This window comes from Scyliorhinus torazame, chromosome 24 (genome assembly GCF_047496885.1).
Source record: "Scyliorhinus torazame isolate Kashiwa2021f chromosome 24, sScyTor2.1, whole genome shotgun sequence".
In the NCBI taxonomy this organism is placed as follows: domain Eukaryota; kingdom Metazoa; phylum Chordata; class Chondrichthyes; order Carcharhiniformes; family Scyliorhinidae; genus Scyliorhinus; species Scyliorhinus torazame.
The window spans coordinates 26,635,042-26,656,104 of NC_092730.1; the positions used below are offsets into that span (position 1 = coordinate 26,635,042).

Here is a 21,063-nt window from a genome sequence, read left to right on the forward strand (position 1 = left end):
CGGAGGACTAAGGACAGTCCCACAGTGCGGAGGACCAGGGACAGGCCCACAGTGCGGAGGACTAGGGACAGGCCCACAGTGCGGAGGACCAGAGACAGGCCCACAGTGCGGAGGACTAGGGACAGGCCCACAGTGCGGAGGACCAGAGACAGGCCCACAGTGCGGCGGACCAGGGACAGGCCCACAGTGCGGAGGACCAGGGACAGGCCCACAGTGCGGCGGACCAGAGACAGGCCCACAGTGCGGAGGACCAGGGACAGGCCCACAGTGCGGAGTACCAGGGACAGGCCCACAGTGCGGAGGACTAGGGACAGGCCCACAGTGCGGAGGACCAGAGACAGGCCCACAGTGCGGAGGACTAGGGACAGGCCCACAGTGCGGAGTACCAGGGACAGGCCCACAGTGCAGAGGACCAGAGACAGGCCCACAGTGCGGAGGACCAGAGACAGGCCCACAGTGCGGAGGACCAGGGACAGGCCCACAGTGCGGAGGACCAGGGACAGACCCGCAGTGCGGAGGACCAGAGACAGGCCCACGGTGCGGAGGACCAGGGACAGGCCCACAGTGCGGAGGACCAGAGACAGGCCCACAGTGCGGAGGACCAGGGACAGCCCCACAGTGCGGAGGACCAGGGACAGGCCCACAGTGCGGAGGACCAGGGACAGGCCCACAGTGCGGAGGACCAGGGACAGGCCCACAGTGCGGAGGACCAGAGACAGGCCCACGGTGCAGAGGACCAGAGACAGGCCCACAGTGCGGAGGACCAGAGACAGGCCCACAGTGCGGAGGACCAGGGACAGGCCCACGGTGCAGAGGACCAGAGACAGGCCCACAGTGCGGAGGACCAGAGACAGGTCTACAGTGCGGAGGACCAGGGACAGACCCGCAGTGCAGAGAACCAGAGACAGGCCCACAGTGCGGAGGACCAGGGACAGGCCCACGGTGCGGAGGACCAGGGACAGGTCTACAGACCGGACGACCAGAGACAGGTCTACAGAGCAGGCACTTTCCTTAGCTCCCTGTAGGACTTTCCAATCAGTGCTGGTGAGAAGGTTTGAGCCGCTTGAGGCAGATACTTACCAAATAAGTCGATGGGCATCTTCAAACCCAATAGGCTGTGCTGGAATGGGTGATAAACCTTTGATGTTGGATTCAGCCTGCCTGAAGGTATAATCTGTAAGGGATTGAATAGAATGACATGAGAGTACGGTTTCGGACTGGTTCAGGGAGAGCTCCTGAGCCATCAGGATTCTACTGTGCCCTGCACCAGCTGCCTTAACACTTCACACAGTTGAAGCTACTCGGGATAACAGGCCCTGAGCAGAGGCTCTGGGACTAGACCCTGAGATGAGGCCCTGGGACTAGGCCCCTGAGTAGAGATCCAGGGACCAGGCCCTGAGATTGGCCCCTGAGACAAGATCCTGAGACAAAATCCCCAGGCGAGGCCCTGGGCCTGAGACTAGGCCCTGAGCTATGTGTTTAGGCCCCGAGTAGAGGCTCTGGCTCTAAATAAAATGAAAATCGCTTATTGTCACAAGTAGGCTTCAATGAAGTTACTGTGAAAAGCCCCTAGTCGCCACATTCCAGCGCCTGTTCGGGGAGGCTGGTACGGTCTCCAGGCCCTGAGATTACCTCCTGAGACAAGATCCTGAGATTAAAGCCCCCCAGGCGAGGCCCTGGGCCTGAGGCTAGGCCCTGAGGTATGTAGCGAGGCCCCAGAAAAGAGGCCCTGGATCTAGGCCCTGAGATATGACCTTTGAGATGAGATCCCGAGGTCTCCCCTGAGGTGAGGTCCTGAGCTGGGGTCTAGGCCCTGCACAGAGGCCCTGGGAACCAGACCCTGAGCCGAGGCTCTGAGATTCGACCTGAGGTCAGACCCTGAGCTGGGCTAGGGAGGAGGGGGGGAGAAGTAGGGTCCATTGTACCTTTGGCAGGGTAATAAGGTGTCAGCTGGTCACCAAAATTGTTTTTGTAGGAGCCACGCTCGACCCCAGAGGGGGGCAGGTACCAGGAGTGAGGGTAGGTCTCATTCTTGTCGCTTAATTTTCCATCATTGATATCAGCGGGATCGGTGTAAACAATGACTCCAATCACCCCGAATCGTGCTCCATTTATACCCTGTTGATAGAAACAGATGCGTCAGTCATAAACGCACTTGATTAAAAACTTGATTCCTGCTCCTCCCGTCCCACAAGCAAGACTGGGAAGGGACTTCCATTTTCCAAGCTGGCCTCCCTTTAGCTCCTGGTTTCCCCCATGCATCCCGGGGAAGCCAGGCCGGCCAAAAGCCTGGACGGCAGGTACAATCCAAGGCTGTGCAATTTTATTATCATATCCTGAAGGCCAATCTGCCGCCCTGGACATGACTGGCTGCTCGTTCCCCACTGTCCTGGCACCATTTGAACGGAAATGACCACGTCCGACCTGATTCCAACCCACCTGTGCCTGAGGGGGAGGGCGAGTCCTCCCCCAGGGTCACAGCCCCCCTTCCTTTGAGTGCGTCTCAATACACCGATTTTCCCAGTAAGGAGATCTCAGTTGTAAGGTCCTTCCTGATTCTTCCTGTTTATTCCCCGTTTATTCCCTTTTTAAAACATTTTGTGTTACAATTACAGAGGTCGTTACACTGCCTATTACACAGCCCATTACAGAGCTCGTTACAAAGGCAAATACAGAGGTCATTACCTCCTCCCCGTGTGTGCGTGGGTTTCCTCCGGGTGCTCCGGTTTCCTCCCACAGTCCAAAGATGTCCAAGATAGGTGGATTGGCCGTGATAAATTGCCCTTAGTGTCCAAAATTGCCCTTAGTGTTGGGTGGGGTTGCTGGGATAGGGGTGGAGGTGTTGACCTTGGGTAGGGTTCTCTTTCCAAGAGCCGGTGCACACTCGATGGGCCAAATGGCCTCCTTCTGCACTGTAAATTCTATGATAATCTATGATTAATCTGGGACAAAGGTTCGGCACAACATCATGGGCCGAAGGGCCTGTTCTGTGCTGTATTTTCTATATTCTATTACTTTCGATCCATAGATGTTTAATGAACCTGTGACTTTAAGGCAACGCTGCCTGTGCCTTTAATTCAAAGAGAAAGATCCCAAGGTGCTGTGCTGTTTCAGGCAGGTTATTGCAGACTAGCTGACATCATCGGTGACACAGTTTGATTGATTTGGCTGAGGGCAGTGAATTGGCCCAAAGGGCTGTGCTTTGCCCGGTAACAGGTGGCGGTGAATCTGATCCTACTGGAATGTCTTTAGAGTCACGAGGCTTCAGTTTGGTTTAACTTTTGTTTCAGCAGCCTGGATGGGAGAATCTAACTAACTCTCTCCAAAATGACCTGACTAATCCTTTCCATAAGGCCACCGTGAGGGTTGGCTCTCTCTCCAGCAGGACTCCAGGTGTCGTTCTCTCGAGAACCGCAGAGGCCTGAAGTCAAACCACGAGCAGGAGGCAAGGTTTGGTGTGAGATAAAGATAGCGGCCTGGATGTGAACCTAGAGCTGAAGGCCCAGTTCGAAAAGAAATAAGGCGGCTCTCCAGAATGCCTGCTGCCTGTAAGCGCTGTATTATAGGATTGACAGCAAGGAAGACCATTGCCAGCTGTAAACCAGAGACTTTAATCTACAAGCTTGCTGTGAGGAAAGGGAGCGAAAGTGCCACCATCTGAAGCAAAGGTTTTGACCTTCATGCTTATTATTTTCACCCTTTCCACTCCTCTGTGTTTGTCTGTCTTGTGTGTGTGGAGGTAGTGGGTGGGGCATTTTAAGTCAGTAGTAGCCTGTTGTTATCCAGTTGTACTTACTACATATTTCATCATCATTCTTGTTATAAATAAACAGAAATTGTTCCAAGTTACAATCCTGGTGACTGTAATTACTGGGCAGCCAGGCCCAAAGACTTTGGGGTATTTAAAAATTATTGGTTCACACACTTGTGTTATGACTCCAGGGCAGCACGAGGGGCTGGAATTGACCGTGTACTTGCCCAGGGTGGTGTAACATGATTTGGGGGCTCGTCTGGGATCTTTGGAATGGTAGAAGGTGGGTTATAGCGTCAAGTAAAAGACGCACCAGGATTATAGTGATGTTAACAGGATGGCTCTGGAAGTGGTTAAGAGTTTTCTTGAGGTGGAAGACTGATCTCTGGTTTGTTTAAAAGAGCTTTGCAAAGACAAGTTCGTCGAATTGGTTGGTGCGTTAGAGATAGACGTACGGGTTAAAGCTAAGAAGGTGGAGATAATTGATCAACATTTAAATTTGAAACAGCTAATAGCAACACAGATGAGCCCACAAAATAGTGTAGCACCAGGGACATTTTCTGGTGGGTAGGTTGAGCTGGGGAGAGTCCGGTTGCAAATGGAGCATGAAAGGGAATCAAAAAGAATAGAAAAAGAGATAAGGTGGAGGTGTAGGGATAGGGTGGAGGTATGGGCTTAGGTAGGGTGCTCTTTCCAAGGGCCGGTGCAGACTCGATGGGCCGAATGGCCTTCTTCTGCACTGTAAATTCTATGAAAAGGAGCTGAGGCAAAAGGAAATGGAGATGCAGCAAAGAGAAATGGGGAGGAAGCATAAGGAAAAGGAGAAATAAATAAAGATGGGAATGAGAAAGTTGGAATTAGAGAAAGAAAAAAGCAAAAGAGAAAGAGTTCCGGATGAAGGCACTGGAAATTACTGGGAAGCTGCCAGGAAATAAAGGGGAGCTTAATCCTAGAATGGAAGCCAGTGGCGATATGTTCAGATTTCTAGAGGCCCTCCCAAGATTTGATGAGGAGGAGGTAGAAGCGTTCTTTAGGGCTTTTGAGAAAATAGCAAGCCAAATGGAGCGGCCAAGAGAAAAGTGAACGTTACCCATCCAGAGTAAATTGACGGGGCAGGCACAGGAGGTTTATGATTCCGTATCAGGGTGGGAGTCTGAGAATTATGACGAGGTCAAACAGGGTATTCTGGATGCACACAAATTGGTCCCTGAAGCATGGAGGCAAAACTTTCGGAATTTAGGGAGACAGTTCGGGACAGACTTATGCAGAATTTGAAAGGGTTAAGCAGAACAATTTCGATAGGTGGGTAAACGAGCATTGGGAGTTGAAATTACCTATGAAGCTCTGAGAGAGATCATTCTATTGGAGGAATTTAAGAATTCCCTACCTCCTATAGTAAGAACACACGTGGAAGACCAGAGGATGAAGAGTGCGAGTCAAGCGGCAATTATGGCTGAAGATTGTGAGCTAATTCATAAATCTAAACCTTTGTCCTGTCGCCCCCATACTTTTGAAAAGGATAGGAAGTGGGAGATTGGAAGGAAGGCAGGGAGCCAAGTTAAGGAACGGATAGTTGGTGGAATGCTCTGAGATCCCCTCCTCAGACCTGGAAGGAAGGTACCGAGGGTGGAGGTGAGACTTGGAAGCCCAGGTGTTCCCATTGCAACAAGGACGGACACGTTCGTCCCGCATGTTGGAAGTTACAGGGAAAACCTGTGGCTATTTTGCGAGTCCATAAGGAGGATTCTGATAAGGCAACTAAGGTGGAGAATACTACAGGGCAGATTGCAGCTTTAACTGGACGTAAGAATGAGGTAGATAAGAGATATACCGGGTTTCTGTCTAAGGGGAAGGTCACCCCATTATCCTCAACAGTGGTAGCCAAACCCATAACTATTTTGAGGGACACAGGTGTTACTTAAACTCTCATACTGGAGATGGAGTTGGTTTCCTCTCCAGTGAGCTCAATGAAAGCAAAGGTATTAGTTAAGGGGATAGGTGGAGATTATATCCCAGTTCCATTGTATAAAGTACAATTGGAGTGTGATTTAGTGTCAGGCTCGGTAGTTGTCGGTGTGGTGATATACATCACTGTAAGTACACAAAGGGTTAAGGTACATCACTACACCTAGCTAGACACTAGAGGGAACACCAGAGACATGACACACAGGCAGTCAACCAATAGGTCAGTAAGATAGGACACGACCAATGGGCATTCACGATACACACAGAGGTGACACTACCACAGGAGGGCATTACACCAACCCATATAAAAAGGACACAACACACATGATCTTCCTCTTTCCAGTGGAGACACTCAGTGAGTACAGACACAGGGTTGATTGAACATCACACCCACCACGTGGATTGTAGCAGACTGGTTCGTCAGTCTGAGTAGCTATAGAAGGATTAACAGTAGAGTCAAATCCAAGTAGGAGAATTGTTAACAGTTTAATAAATGTGTTAAAGCTATCTCCACGTCTGAACCTTCCTTTGTCAGAGTGCACATCTAGGAAGCAGCTTATGCTACGACAAGAGCAGAACAAAACAGTCGGAGTGGTTGAGGAATTCCCAGTGGAAGGAGTAGACTTACTTTTGGGGAATGTCTTGGCGGGAGTGAAGATGGGAGTCCGAGGGACGTACTGCAGACAACACAATGGGAAGCCAACGGGAGGGCGTGTGGGAGTTAGGAAAACTCATTGGGCAGTAAGTGACTTAAAGAAACAAAAGTTGTAAGATGTTAATCACGTATCTCATGACAGTGGTTGTGAACCACTTTCTGTGAATTCTAAGGCTGAAGGTGACCATAAGAAAGAGGAGCCAGAATCTAATCGTAATGACAGTGTTGAAGAGTCAGACAAGAGGTTTGAAGTCGATTTTGGTTCTCATAGAACATAGAACGATACAGCGCAGTACAGGCCCTTCGACCCACGATGTTGCACCGAAACAAAAGCCATCTAACCTACACTATGCCATTATCATCCATATGTTTATCCAATAAACTTTTAAATGCCCTCAATGTTGGCGAGTTCACTACTGTAGCAGGTAGGGCATTCCACGGCCTCACTACTCTTTGCGTAAAGAACCTACCTCTGACCTCTGTCCTATATCTATTACCCCTCAGTTTAAAGTTATGTCCCCTCGTGCCAGCCATATCCATCTGCGGGAGAAGGCTCTCACTGTCCACCCTATCCAACCACCTGATCATTTTGTATGCCTCTATTAAGTCTCCTCTTAACCTTCTTCTCTCCAACGAAAACAACCTCAAGTCCATCAGCCTTTCCTCATAAGATTTTCCCTCCATACCAGGCAACATCCTGGTAAATCTCCTCTGCACCGCTCCAAAGCCTCCACGTCCTTCCTATAATGCGGTGACCAGAACTGTACGCAATACTCCAAATGCGGCCGTACCAGAGTTCTGTACAGCTGCAACATGACCTCCCGACTCCGGAACTCAATCCCTCTACCAATAAAGGCCAACACTCCATAGGCCTTCTTCACAACCCTATCAACCTGGGTGGCAACTTTCAGGGATCTATGTACATGGACACCTAGATCCCTCTGCTCATCCACACTTTCAAGAACTTTACCATTAGCCAAATATTCCGCATTCCTGTTATTCCTTCCAAAGTGAATCACCTCACACTTCTCTACATTAAACTCCATTTGCCACCTCTCAGCCCAGCTCTGCAGCTTATCTATATCCCTCTGTAACCTGCTACATCCTTCCACACTATCGACAACACCACCGACTTTAGTATCGTCTGCAAATTTACTCACCCACCCTTCTGCGCCTTCCTCTAGGTCATTGATAAAAATGACAAACAGCAACGGCCCCAGAACAGATCCTTGTGGTACTCCACTTGTGACTGTACTCCATTCTGAACATTTCCCATCAACCACCACCCTCTGTCTTCTTTCAGCTAGCCAATTTCTGATCCACATCTCTAAATCACCCTCAATCCACAGCCTCCGTATTTTTTGCAATAGCCTACCGTGGGGAACCTTATCAAACGCTTTGCTGAAATCTATATAAACCACATCAACTGCTCTACCCTCGTCTACCTGTTCAGTCACCTTCTCAAAGAACTCAATAAGGTTTGTGAGGCATGACCTACCCTTCACAAAGCCATGCTGACTATCCCTGATCATATTATTCCTATCTAGATGATTATAAATCTTGTCTCTTATAATCCCCTCCAAGACTTTACCCACTACAGACGTGAGGCTCACCAGTCTATAGTTGCCGGGGTTGTCTCTGCTCCCCTTTTTGAACAAAGGGACCACATTTGCTGTCCTCTGGCACTATTCCTGTAGCCAATGATGACATAAAAATCAAAGCCAAAGGTCCAGCAATCTCTTCCCTGGCCTCCCAGAGAATCCTAGGATAAATCCCATCAGGTCCCGGGGACTTATCTATTTTCAGCCTGTCCAGAATTGCCAACACCTCTTCCTTACGTACCTCAATGCCATCTATTCTATTAGCCTGGGGCTCAACATTCTCCTCCACAACATTATCTTTTTCCTGAGTGAATACTGACGAAAAATATTCATTTAGTATCTCGCCTATCTCTTCAGACTCCACACACAATTTCCCATCCCTGTCCTTGACTGGTCCTACTCTTTCCCTAGTCATTCGCTTATTCCTGACATACCTATAGAAAGCTTTTGGGTTTTCCTTGATCCTTCCTGCCAAATACTTCTCATGTCCCCTCCTTGCTCGTCTTAGCTCTCTCTTTAGATCCTTCCTCGCTACCTTGTAACTATCCATCGCCCCAACCGAAACTTCACACTTCATCTTCACATAGGCCTCCTTCTTCCTCTTAACAAGAGATTCCACTTCCTTGGTAAACCACGGTTCCCTCGCTCGACGCCTTCCTCCCTGTCTGACCGGTACATACTTATCAAGAACACGCAGTAGCTGATCCTTGAACAAGCCCCACTTATCCAGTGTGCCCAACACTTGCAGCCTACTTCTCCACCTTATCCCCCCCAAGTCACGTCTAATGGCATCATAATTGCCCTTCCCCCAGCTATAACTCTTGCCCTGCGGTGTATACTTATCCCTTTCCATCATTAACGTAAACGTCACCGAATTGTGGTCACTGTCCCCAAAGTGCTCTCCTACCTCCAAATCCAACACCTGGCCTGGTTCATTACCCAAAACCAAATCCAACATGGCCTCGCCTCTTGTTGGCCTGTCAACATATTGTTTCAGGAAACCCTCCTGCACACACTGTACAAAAAACGACCCATCTAATGATGAGGTAATACATCATGCTTGCCTTCATTGGCCGGGGCATTGAGTATAAGAATTGGCAAGTCATGTTGCAGCTGTATAGAACCTTAGTTAGGCCACACTTGGAGTATAGTGTTCAATTCTGGTCGCCACACTACCAGAAGGATGTGGAGGCTTTAGAGAGGGTGCAGAAGAGATTTACCAGGATGTTGCCTGGTATGGAGGGCATTAGCTATGAGGAGCGGTTGAATAAACTCGGTTTGTTCTCACTGTAACGACGGAGGTTGAGGGGCGACCTGATAGAGGTCTACAAAATTATGAGGGGCATAGACAGAGTGGATAGTCAGAGGCTTTTCCCCGGGGTAGAGGGGTCAATTACTAGGGGGCATAGGTTTAAGGTGAGAGGGGCAAGGTTTAGAGTAGATGTACGAGGCAAGTTTTTTACGCAGAGGGTAGTGGGTGCCTGGAACTCACTACCGGAGGAGGTGGGGGAAGCAGGGACGATAGTGACATTTAAGGGGCATCTTGACAAATACATGAATAGGATGGGAATAGAGGGATACGGACCCAGGAAGTGTAGAAGATTGTAGTTTAGTCGGGCAGCATGGTCGGCACGGGCTTGGAGGGCCGAAGGGCCTGTTCCTGTGCTGTCCATTTCTTTGTTCTTTGTAATGACAAACAGCTGTTACTGAATAGACCCGTCACTAACTAATCTTGAACAAACGGCAAGCAATTCTCCCAAAACTAACAAAGAAGACAGCAGATCGGAAGAAGAAAGTGACTTGGATTTCCCTAATGGCCATTTGTTACAGCTTGTCAAAGGCGCCATTGAGGCCGTACGTCCTCTCCAGCATACGTTCTTGAACTTGGGAAAGTTGGCATCATTGCCCCGGGGGGGGGGGGAAGCTTGAAACCGCCAGTAGTGCAGCAGAGACCGGGACTTGGGGTGTGCTGCCATTATGTCGCAGGGTCCAACACGCCGCCTTCCCCCGAGGCCGACTGTCACCCAGCTGTGAGCAGACCCTCCGGCTGGCGAGCCCAGCTCTGGCCTCAGCGGACAGCACCGTCACACACTCCTTCGCTGGGAAAGTTGAATCAAGATGCGGCAGAATATCCCAATCCTACCTTGTCCCCACGGCCAGTACCGCCGTATTTGACGATGGCGATTGTGTTGTTCAGGTCAATGCTTTGATTCAAATACTGGTAGTCATCCATTCTCCCATAGTTGGCGAACACCAGCCTGCCCTGTATGGGAAGGTGAGAGAGCTGGTTACCATGTTATAATCTCATAGCTGTAACTGAGAGCATTGACATGGCCTGTAACCATCCCCTTGCAGAAACAGGAACAGAGGACCAAGCCATTCAGCCCCTCTGTCCCTCAATCACAGATTTATTTTCTGCACCGTAGGCCATTCAGCCCATTCTGATAGCCCAGTATTCTCCACAGCGCCTTCCCCCCGTAACCCTGCACATTCTTCCTTTTCAGATAACAATCAAAGTCCCGCTGGAATCCTCGATTGAACCTGCCACCACCAAACTACCGAGCAGCTCCTTCAAGATCCAGGACAAAGCAGCCCCGCTTTATCGGCACCCCATCCACAAACATTCACCCCCTCCACCCCCGACGCACGGCGGCAGCCGTGTGCACCGTCTGCAAGACGCGCCGCAGCCACTCGCTCCTTCGACAGCACCTTCCAAACCCGCCACCTCCACCGTCTAGAAGGACGAGGGCGGCAGACACATGGGGAACACCCCCGCCTGCAAGTCCCACCCCCCCTCCGAGCCGCTCGCCAGCCCAACTCGGAAAAATATCGGCCATTCCCTCACTGTCGCTGGGGTCAAAATCCTGGGAACTCCCTCCCTAACAGCACAGTGGGTGTACCTACAACACACGGAACTGCAGGGGGTTCAAGATGGCGGCTCACCTACCAGCTTCTTGAGGGGCAATTAGGGATGGAGCAATAAACGCTGGGCATGGCCAGCGACGCCGAAATATCAGAAACTAATTTTTGTAAAATTTGCAGTGTGAGAATGTTGGTCCTTGAGTTTCCATAGCTTCGTCTGAGAATCACCTTAAATCTCTGTCCCTCTCCTTCTTGATCCTTCAACCACTGGGAACAGTTTTTCACTGTCAGAAGGTCAGTACCGAGGGAGTGCTGCTCTGTCAGAGGGTCAGTACCGAGGGAGTGCTGTACTGTCAGAGGATCAGTACTGAGGGAGTGCCGCACTGTCAGAGGGTCAGTACTGAGGGAGTGCTGCACTGTCAGAGGGTCAGTACTGAGCGAGTACCGCACTGTCAGAGGGTCAGTACTGAGGGAGTGCTGCACTGTCAGAGGGTCAGGACTGAGGGAGTGCTGCACTGTCAGAGGGTCAGTACTGAGGGACTGCTGCACTGTCAGAGGGTCAGTACTGAGGGAGTGCTGCACTGTCAGAGGGTCAGTACTGAGGGAGTGCCGCAGTGTCAGAGGGTCAGTACTGAGGGAGTGCTGCTCTGTCAGAGGATCAGTACTGAGGCAGTGCTGCACAGTCAGAGGGTCAGTACTGAGGGAGTGCCGCAGTGTCAAAGGGTCAGTACTGAGGGAGTGCTGCTCTGTCAGAGGGTCAGTACTGAGGGAGTGCTGCACTGTCAGAGGGTCAGTACTGAGGGAGAGCCGCACTGTCAGAGGGTCAGTACTGAGGGAGTGCTGCACTGTCAGAGGGTCAGTACTGAGGGAGTGCCGCAGTGTCAGAGGGTCAGTACTGAGGGAGTGCTGCTCTGTCAGAGGGTCAGTACTGAGGGAGTGCTGCACTGTCAGAGGGTCAGTACTGAGGGAGTGCCGCAGTGTCAGAGGGTCAGTACTGAGGGAGTGCTGCTCTGTCAGAGGGTCAGTACTGAGGGAGTGCTGCACTGTCAGAGGGTCAGTACTGGGGGAGCACTGCACTGTCAGAGGGTCAGTACTGAGGGAGTGCTGCACTGTCAGAGGGTCAGTACTGAGGGAGAGCCGCACTGTCAGAGGGTCAGTACTGAGGGAGTGCTGCACTGTCAGAGGGTCAGTACTGAGGGAGAGCCGCACTGTCAGAGGGTCAGTACTGAGGGAAGGCTGTACTGTCAGAGGATCAGTACTGAGGGAGTGCCGCACTGTCAGAGGGTCAGTACTGAGGGAGAGCCGCACTGTCAGAGGGTCAGTACTGAGGGAGTGCTGTACTGTCAGAGGATCAGGACTGAGGGAGTGCCGCACTGTCAGAGGGTCAGTACTGAGGGAGCGCTGCACTGTCAGAAGGTCAGTACCGATGGAGTGCTGCTCTGTCAGAGGGTCAGTACTGAGGGAGTGCTGCACTGTCAGAGGGTCAGTACTGAGGGAGTGCCGCACTGTCAGAGGGTCACTGCTGAGGGAGTGCTGCACTGTCAGAGGGTCAGTACCGAGGGAGTGCTGCACTGTCAGAGGGTCAGTACTGAGGGAGTGCTGCCCTGTCAGAGGGTCAGTACTGAGGGAGCGCTGCACAGTCAGAGGGTCAGTATTGAGGGAGTGCAGCACTGTCAGAGGGTCAGTACTGAGGGAGTGCCGCACTGTCAGAGGGTCAGTACTGAGGGAGCGCCGCAATGTCAAAGGGTCAGTATTGAGGGAGTGCTGCACTGTCAGAGGGTCAGTACTGAGGGAGTGCTGCACTGTCATAGGGTCAGTACTGAGGGATCGCCGCACTGTCAGAGGGTCAGTACAGAGGGAGTGCTGCACTGTCAGAGGGTCAGTACTGAGGGAGTGCTGCACTGTCAGAGGGTCAGTACTGAGCGAGTGCTGCACTGTCAGACGGTCAGTATTGAGGGAGTACTGCACTCTCAGAGGGTCAGTACTGAGGGAGTGCTGCACTGTCGGAGGGTCAGTACTGAGGGAGTGCTGCACTGTCAGAGGGTCAGTACTGAGGGAGTGCTGCACTGTCAGAGGGTCAGGACTGAGGGAGCGCTGCACTGTCAGAGGGTCAGTACTGAGGGAGTGCTGCACTGTCAGGGTGTCAGTACTGAGCGAGTGCTGCGCTGTCAGAAGGTCAGTACCGAGGGAGTGCTGCTCTGTCAGAGGGTCAGTACTGAGGGAGTGCTGCACTGTCAGAGGGTCAGTACTGAGGGAGCACTGCACTGTCAGAGGGTCAGTACTGAGGGAGTGCCGCACTGTCAGAGGGTCACTGCTGAGGGAGTGCTGCACTGTCAGAGGGTCAGTACCGAGGGAGTGCTGCACTGTCAGAGGGTCAGTACTGAGGGAGCGCTGCACTGTCAGAGGGTCAGTACTGGGGGTGTGCTGCACTGTCAGAGGGTCAGTACTGAGGGAGTGCCGCACTGTCAGAGGGTCAGTACTGAGGGAGTGCTGCACTGTCAGAGGGTCAGTACTGAGGGAGCGCTGCACTGTCAGAGGGTCAGTACTGAGGGACTGCTGCACTGTCAGAGGGTCAGTTGTAGCCACGTAAAATGGCTGCGTTCCGATTAATCTGGCCAAAACCCAGTTTGAAATGGCTAACCCGAAAGACTGCTGGGAAAAGCAGCTAACGAGACACAAGCAGGCAGCTGCAGACAGTTTTGCATATTCGGCTCTGGGGAGGTTAGCCCAGATCGATACTCAGGGCTATCAACAGCCCATCAACCCAGGTATTTGCAGTTACATTCAGGACTGTTTGCTGCCCATCTATCCAGACATCTGCAGTTAAATCGGCTATTCCCGGGAACAATTGCAACATATTAGCAATTGAATACCGGGCCAGACCTGTCGGCGCCTGCAGTGGCCGAAACAAAGACAGGTGAGCAACCACCCCCCGATCGAGGCATCGCCTCACCATTGGACACATCGACCCCAGAGATTGGGGACAGATCCAATCACTTGGGACTCAGGGTCAAGGGCCGCCCCGGGAGGCGGGAAGCCCCTGGGCCCTATAAAAGTGAGGAGCCAAGTTCAGATCTCGCTCTCTCCTCTTCGCCTGCTCGAGACCTTCGCAAGAACAGCAACCGGCAACAGTAAGTTTGAATCCAGCGATCGCTATCCGGTAGAGACACCTAGCCACCGACCTGTAGCAGACTTTTGAATCCCGCGGGCCAGATCTGATTGGACAAGCCATTCGTTTCCCTGACCTGGTGGGCTCTTCCTAAATTAAGTATTGGCCAGTAGTGATAGGTTTATTATATAGAAAGTAGTATTAGGGTATTAACATTGCTTGTTGTATATAATAAATGACCGTTGTTTTAATCCTTACTAAGCGGTGTGCTGTGTTATTAATCATAACCTGAACTTGAACCACGTGGCGGTATCATAAAGATACCTGGCGACTCGTGAGCAAAGGTGACGTAATCAGAGCCAATAGACTAAGGCTAAAAAGAGCAACACAGTATTCTCTGGTATCCTGAAACCAAATGTTATTCCTCAGTGACATTGTGAAATTGGATGATCCCAGGATCTTAATTATTCTTTGTGGAATTTTGATGTGCCCAGATTGGCTGCTGTGTTTCCTACATTTCAAAGGTTTTATTTTTTATTTTTTAATTCATTTTTCCAATTAAGGGACAATTTAGCGTGGCCAACCCACCTATCCTTCACATCTTTTGGGTTGTGGGGCTGAAACCAACGCCAACATGGAGAGAATGTGCAAACTCCATACGGACCGTGACCCAGAGCCGGGATTGAACCTGGGACCTCGGCGCCGTGAGGCAGCAGTGCTCACCACTGACATTTCAAAGTTGACTGTACTTCAAAATAAAGCTACGTCAGTGGACAGGGTGAGATTTTAACTCGCTTTGGGGAAGAGGGACACACTGCTGAAGCTTTTCATCTCGCACTCATCAGGAGCGCAAGTCGTTTGGAAATTTGGCATTCCTGTATTTGTCCGGATGAGGGCAAAAATGAGAATCCTTGGCAACATTACCCTTCTCTTGGTAACCCATTTCTGATCGACGTACCTGGACCACTCCAGCAGGTGAGAAGGCCGCAAAGGGCTGGACTACATCCGGGTCCAGCTGATCCTTGGTGTAATTCAGCTCCTTAATTCGCGACTGGAAGAGCTCGGTGCCATTTGGTGCCACTGTGGAGAGAAAGGGACTGACATGGCTACGGTCCAGAAGCTCAAAAGCGGGATGGGAATGGGTGGCTCGTTTTGCGGACAGCACAGACATGATGGCAAGAGTGGCCTCTTTCTGCGCCGTCAGCTTTCTCTGACTCTCTTAAAAGTCTCCTGTTCCCGGGCCGCCTGAACACGGGCAATAAAGTCCTTCTCAAAGCCCGCCTGGTTGGCAACCCCATCCACCACCTTCGACATTCACTCCCTCCACCACCCGACACGCAGTGGCTGCTGTGTGTACCGTCTGCAAGATGCAGCAACTCGCCATCGACAGCACCTTCCAAACCCACGGCCTCTACCACCTACAAGGTCAAGGGCAGCAGAGAGTGTGATGGAGCAGATTAGACTGGGTTTGAAGGGAATTGAATGATAAGAGATTGCGATGGGGCAGGTTGGACAGGGTTTGAAGGGAATTGAATGATACGGGTCTGTAATAGATAAAACACAAAGAGGAATCAGGTCGGAAAAGCAGAATATCAGGAGTTAAGAAGAAAGTTGAGAAGTTGGACACTCAAGGATAATGGTCTCAGAATTACTACCAGTGGCAAACTACAGGGGGAGACGGTGGTTTTGGTAAACGTATATGCCCCGAACTGGGATGATGCCAATTTTATGAGGCGGATGCTAGGACGCATTCCGGACCTAGAGATGGGAAAGCTGATAATGGGGGGAGATTTTAATACGGTGTTGGAACCAGGGCTGGATAGGTCGAAGTCCAGGACTGGAAGGAGGCCGGCAGCAGCCAAGGTGCTTAAAGATTTTATGGAGCAGATGGGAGGTGTAGACCCCTGGAGATTTAGCAGACCTAGGAGTAAGGAGTTTTCGTTTTTCTCCTATGTCCATAAAGTCTATTCGCGAATAGACTTTTTTGTTTTGGGAAGGGCGTTGATCCCGAAGGTGAGGGGAATGGAGTATACGGCTATAGCCATTTCGGATCACGCTCCACATTGGGTGGACTTAGAGATAGGGGAGGAAACAGAAGGGCGCCCACCCTGGAGAATGGACATGGGACTAATGGCAGATGAGGGGGTGTGTCTAAGGGTGAGGGGGTGCATTGAAAAGTACTTGGAACTCAATGACAATGGGGAGGTCCAGCTGGGAGTGATCTGGGAGGCGCTGAAGGCAGTGGTTAGAGGGGAGCTGATATCAATAAGGGCACATAAAGGAAAGCAGGAGAGTAGGGAACGGGAGCGGTTGCTGCAAGAACTTCTGAGGGTGGACAGGCAATATGCGGAGGCACCGGAGGAGGGACTGTACAGGGAAAGGCAAAGGCTACACGTAGAATTTGACTTGCTGACAACGGGTACTGCAGAGGCACAGTGGAGGAAGGCACAGGGTGTACAGTACGAATATGGGGGGAAGGCGAGCAGGTTGCTGGCCCACCAATTGAGGAAAAGGGGAGCAGCGAGGGAAATAGGGGGAGTGAGGGATGAGGAAGGAGAGATGGAGCGGGGAGCAGAGAGAGTGAATGGAGTGTTCAAGGCATTTTATAAAAAATTATACGAAGCTCAACCCCCGGATGGGAGGGAGAGAATGATGGGCTTTCTGGACCGGCTGGAATTTCCCAAGGTGGAGGAGCAGGAAAGGGTGGGACTGGGAACACAGATTGAAATAGAGGAAGTAGTGAAAGGAATTAGGAGCATGCAGGCGGGGAAGGCTCCGGGACCAGATGGATTCCCAGTTGAATTTTACAGGAAATATGTGGACTTGCTCGCCCCGCTACTGATGAGGACCTTTAATGAGGCAAAGGAAAGGGGACAGCTGCCCCCGACTATGTCTGAGGCAACGATATCGCTTCTCCTAAAGAAGGAAAAGGACCCGCTGCAATGCGGGTCCTATAGACCTATTTCCCTCCAAAATGTAGACGCTAAGATTCTGGCCAAGGTAATGGCAATGAGGATAGAGGATTGTGTCCCGAGGGTGGTCCATGAGGACCAAACTGGGTTTGTGAATGGGAGACAGCTGAATACGAATATACGGAGGCTGCTAGGGGTAATGATGATGCCCCCACCAGAGGGGTAAGCGGAGATAGTAGTGGCGATGGATGCCGAGAAAGCATTTGATAGAGTGGAGTGGGGTTATTTGTGGGAGGTGCTGAGGAGATTTGGTTTTGGAGATGAGTATGTTGGATGGGTGCAGCTGTTGTATAGGGCCCCAATGGCGAGTGTGGTCACGAATGGACGGGGATCTGCATACTTCCGGCTCCATAGAGGGACAAGGCAGGGATGCCCTCTGTCCCCATTACTGTTTGCACTGGCGATTAAGCCCCTGGCAATAGCATTGAGGGGTGCCAAGAAGTGGAGGGGAGTACTTAGAGGAGGAGAAGAACACCGGGTATCTCTGTATGCGGATGATTTGTTGTTATATGTAGCGGACCCGGCGGAGGGGATGCCAGAGATAATGCAGACACTTCGGGAGTTTGGAGAATTCTCAGGATATAAACTGAACATGGGGAAAAGTGAGTTGTTTGTGGTGCATCCAGGGGAGCAGAGCAGAGAAATAGAGGACTTTCCGCTGAGGAAGGTAACAAGGGACTTTCGTTACTTGGGGATCCAGATAGCCAAGAATTGGGGTACATTGCATAGGTTAAATTTAACGCGATTGGTGGAACAGATGGAGGAGGATTTCAAGAGATGGGATATGGTATCCCTGTCACTGGCAGGGAGGGTGCAGGCGGTTAAGATGGTGGTCCTCCCGAGATTCCTCTTTGTGTTTCAGTGCCTCCCGGTGGTGATCACGAAGGCTTTTTTCAAAAGGATCAAAAAGAGTATCATGAGTTTTGTGTGGGCCGGGAAGACCCCGAGAGTGAGGAAGGGATTCTTACAGCGTAGTAGGGCTAGGGGGTGGCTGGCACTACCGAGCCTAAGTGAGTACTACTGGGCCGCCAATATCTCAATGGTGAGTAAGTGGATGGGGGAAGAGGAGGGAGCGGCGTGGAAGAGATTGGAGAGGGCGTCCTGTAGGGGGACTAGCCTACAAGCTATGGTGACGGCCCCATTGCCGTTCTCACCGAAGAAATACACCACAAGCCCGGTGGTGGTGGCGACTTTGAAAATTTGGGGACAGTGGAGACGGCATAGGGGAAAGACTGGAGCCTCGGTGCGGTCCCCGATAAGAAACAACCATAGGTTTGCCCCGGGGAGAATGGATGGGGGATTTGGAATATGGCAAAGAGCAGGAGTAACGCAACTGAAAGATCTGTTTGTGGATGGGAAGTTCGCAAGTCTGGGAGCGCTGATCGAGAAATATGGGTTGCCCCATTCCGGTATATGCAACTGAGGGCTTTTGCGAGGCAGCAGGTGAGGGAATTCCCGCAGCTCCCGACGCATGAGGTGCAGGACAGAGTAATCTCAAAGACATGGGTGGGGGACGGTAAGGTGTCAGATATATATAGGGAAATGAGGGACGAGGGGGAGATTATGGTAGATGAGCTGAAAGGGAAATGGGAAGAAGAGCTGGGGGAGGAGATTGAGGAGGGGCTGTGGGCGGATGCCCTAAGTAGGGTAAACTCATCGTCCTCGTGTGCCAGGCTAAGCCTGATTCAATTTAAGGTGTTAAACAGGGCGCATATGACTGGAGCACGGCTCAGTAAATTTTTTGGGGTAGAGGATAGGTGTGCGAGATGCTCGAGAAGCCCAGCGAATCACACCCACATGTTCTGGTCATGTCCGGCACTACAGGGGTTCTGGGTGGGGGTGACAAAGGTGCTTTCGAAAGTAGTGGGGGTCCAGGTCGAACCAAGCTGGGGGTTGGCTATATTTGGGGTTGCACAAGAGCCGGGAGTGCAGGAGGCGAGAGAGGCCGATGTTTTGGCCTTTGCGTCCCTAGTAGCCCGGCGCAGGATACTGTTGATGTGGAAGGAAGCCAAGCCCCCGGGGGTGGAGACCTGGATAAATGACATGGCAGGGTTTATAAAGCTGGAACGGATTAAGTTCGTCCTAAGGGGATCGGCTCAAGGGTTCACCAGGCGGTGGCAACCGTTCGTCGAATACCTCACTGAAAGATAGAGGGAATGGAAAAGAAGAAGGCAGCAGCAGCCCAGGGGGGAGGAGGGGGGGGAGGAACCAGAAGGACTCTCAGGGTTGTTAATATATATGTATAATATGTATAGGTCGTTGCTATAAATAATTGTATATTGGATTGTTAAACCATATTTTTGGAGAGTGTTTATCTGAGACAAGGCAGTTGCCATTTAGTTTTAGTTTTAGTTTTTGTTATATATTATTTATTCTTTGTTTATAAAACAGGTCATTGTTATTTATACTGTTATATTATTGTGTAAAGGATACACAATGTACTGTGATGGTTGACCAAAAATTTTCAATAAAATATTCTTTAAAAAAAAGAATTACTACCAGTGCTGGTCAGGGTAGAAATAGCAGGATAGATCGGATGAATGCGTGGCTGAAGAGATGGTGTGACGGGGAGGGTTTCAGATTTCTGGGGCATTGGGGAGGTGATACCTGTACAAACTGGACGGGTCACACCTGGGCAGGACTGGGACTGATGTTCTAGGGGGAGGATGGAGGTACGTGCTGGAATGGTTGGGGAGGGTTTAAACTTATATGGCAGGGGAATGGAAGCCTATGTAAAGATTCAGAGCAGGAGGGGGGAATCAAGAACAAGAAAAAAAGACAGAAAGGAGATTAAGAAAAGAGATAGACAGAGAAATCAAGGGCCTGTATCAGATAAGGACATTGTAAAAAACAATAGGGAAGGGACAGGGTACATTAAAAGGACTAGCCTTAAGTCTTTGCACCTGAACGCGTGGAGCATTCGAGATAAAATTATTGAATCAGGGGCGGCACGGTGGCGAAGTGGGTTAGCACTGCTGCCTAACGGCGACGAGGTCCCAGGTTCGATCCCGGCTCTGGGTCACTGTCCGTGTGGAGTTTGCACATTCTCCCCCGTGTCTGCGTGGGTTTCGCCCCCACAACCCAAAGATGTGCAGGGTAGGTGGATTGGCCACGCTAAATTGCCCCTTAATTGGAAAAAAGTAATTGGGTACACTACTTTTTTTTTTTAAACAATTAATCAGTTGCACAGATAGATGTGAATGGGTGTGATATATTTGGGATGACGGAGACATGGCTCCAAGGTGACCAAGGATGGGAACGAAACATTGAGGACTATTCACTTTTTAGGAAGGAGAAACAGAAAGGGAAAGGTGGTGGAGTTGTACTGTTGATTAAAGAAGCTACTGCTACAATATTGTAAGATAATGGGCTGGATTCACGCCGAAATCGCGTTCAGCGCGGGGGCAGAGAATCAAATTTGACACCGAAATCGGGCCTGGCGCCGGTCCGGCGAATCTCCGCGACCCGGGAATCGGCGTGATCGCAGAGTACTCCGCCCAGCTGGGGGCCTATTGCCAAGGCCCGCCCAGCGATCCTCCGCTCCCGACCGGCCGAGTTCCCAATGGCATGGTTCTGACCAGCGATCGGCGGTCGGGATGTTCGCGTGGCGGCTGCGGACACTGGGGGGGGTGCATCCTCATAGGCAGCCAGGGGACAGATCGGCGCGGTCGAATCTTTGTGCGCACGGCCGATCGGGTTGTTTACTGCCTCCGCGGTCTGAGTCCGCTACGGCTCTCGGCGTGGCCGCCGCCATGCGCATGCGCGGACTCCAAACTGGACAGGAAAGCAGAGACGTACATGATAAAGGAACATCTGTGATTACGGGTGACTTTAATCTGTATATAGATTGCGAAACACCAGCTCGCAGTGCCGAGAAACACAATGCTATCTGACACGACTCCGGTTCGATATGGGGGCCCAGCAGGGAACGCATAACCGAGGCCGCACTTAGTCCCGTTTCCCGAACTGAAGAGTTCCGCTTGTTGATATTCCTCAGAGCTGGGACTGATCAGGACGCCATTTTAAAATGGTATCAGATCTCTCGATCCCAGGTCGCGACCCTTGAACCCCCCACAAAGCCCCAACTCATCTATGAGGAGGTCCTTGCACCCCCGCACCGCCCGTGCACAGACATCCCCAAGCTCGAT

General features: G+C 51.2%; 1 protein-coding gene across 1 annotated transcript in view; it reads right to left on the bottom strand.

The window, feature by feature from the left end:
• naaladl1 (N-acetylated alpha-linked acidic dipeptidase like 1) overlaps positions 1-21,063 on the bottom strand; it is a 244,534-nt gene that overhangs the window by 202,799 nt on the left and 20,672 nt on the right. Inside the window, 4 exon segments of the mRNA XM_072489482.1 lie at positions 1,081-1,174; positions 1,926-2,118; positions 10,116-10,235; positions 14,902-15,023. Of these exon segments, the coding sequence (XP_072345583.1) occupies positions 1,081-1,174; positions 1,926-2,118; positions 10,116-10,235; positions 14,902-15,023 (529 nt within the window).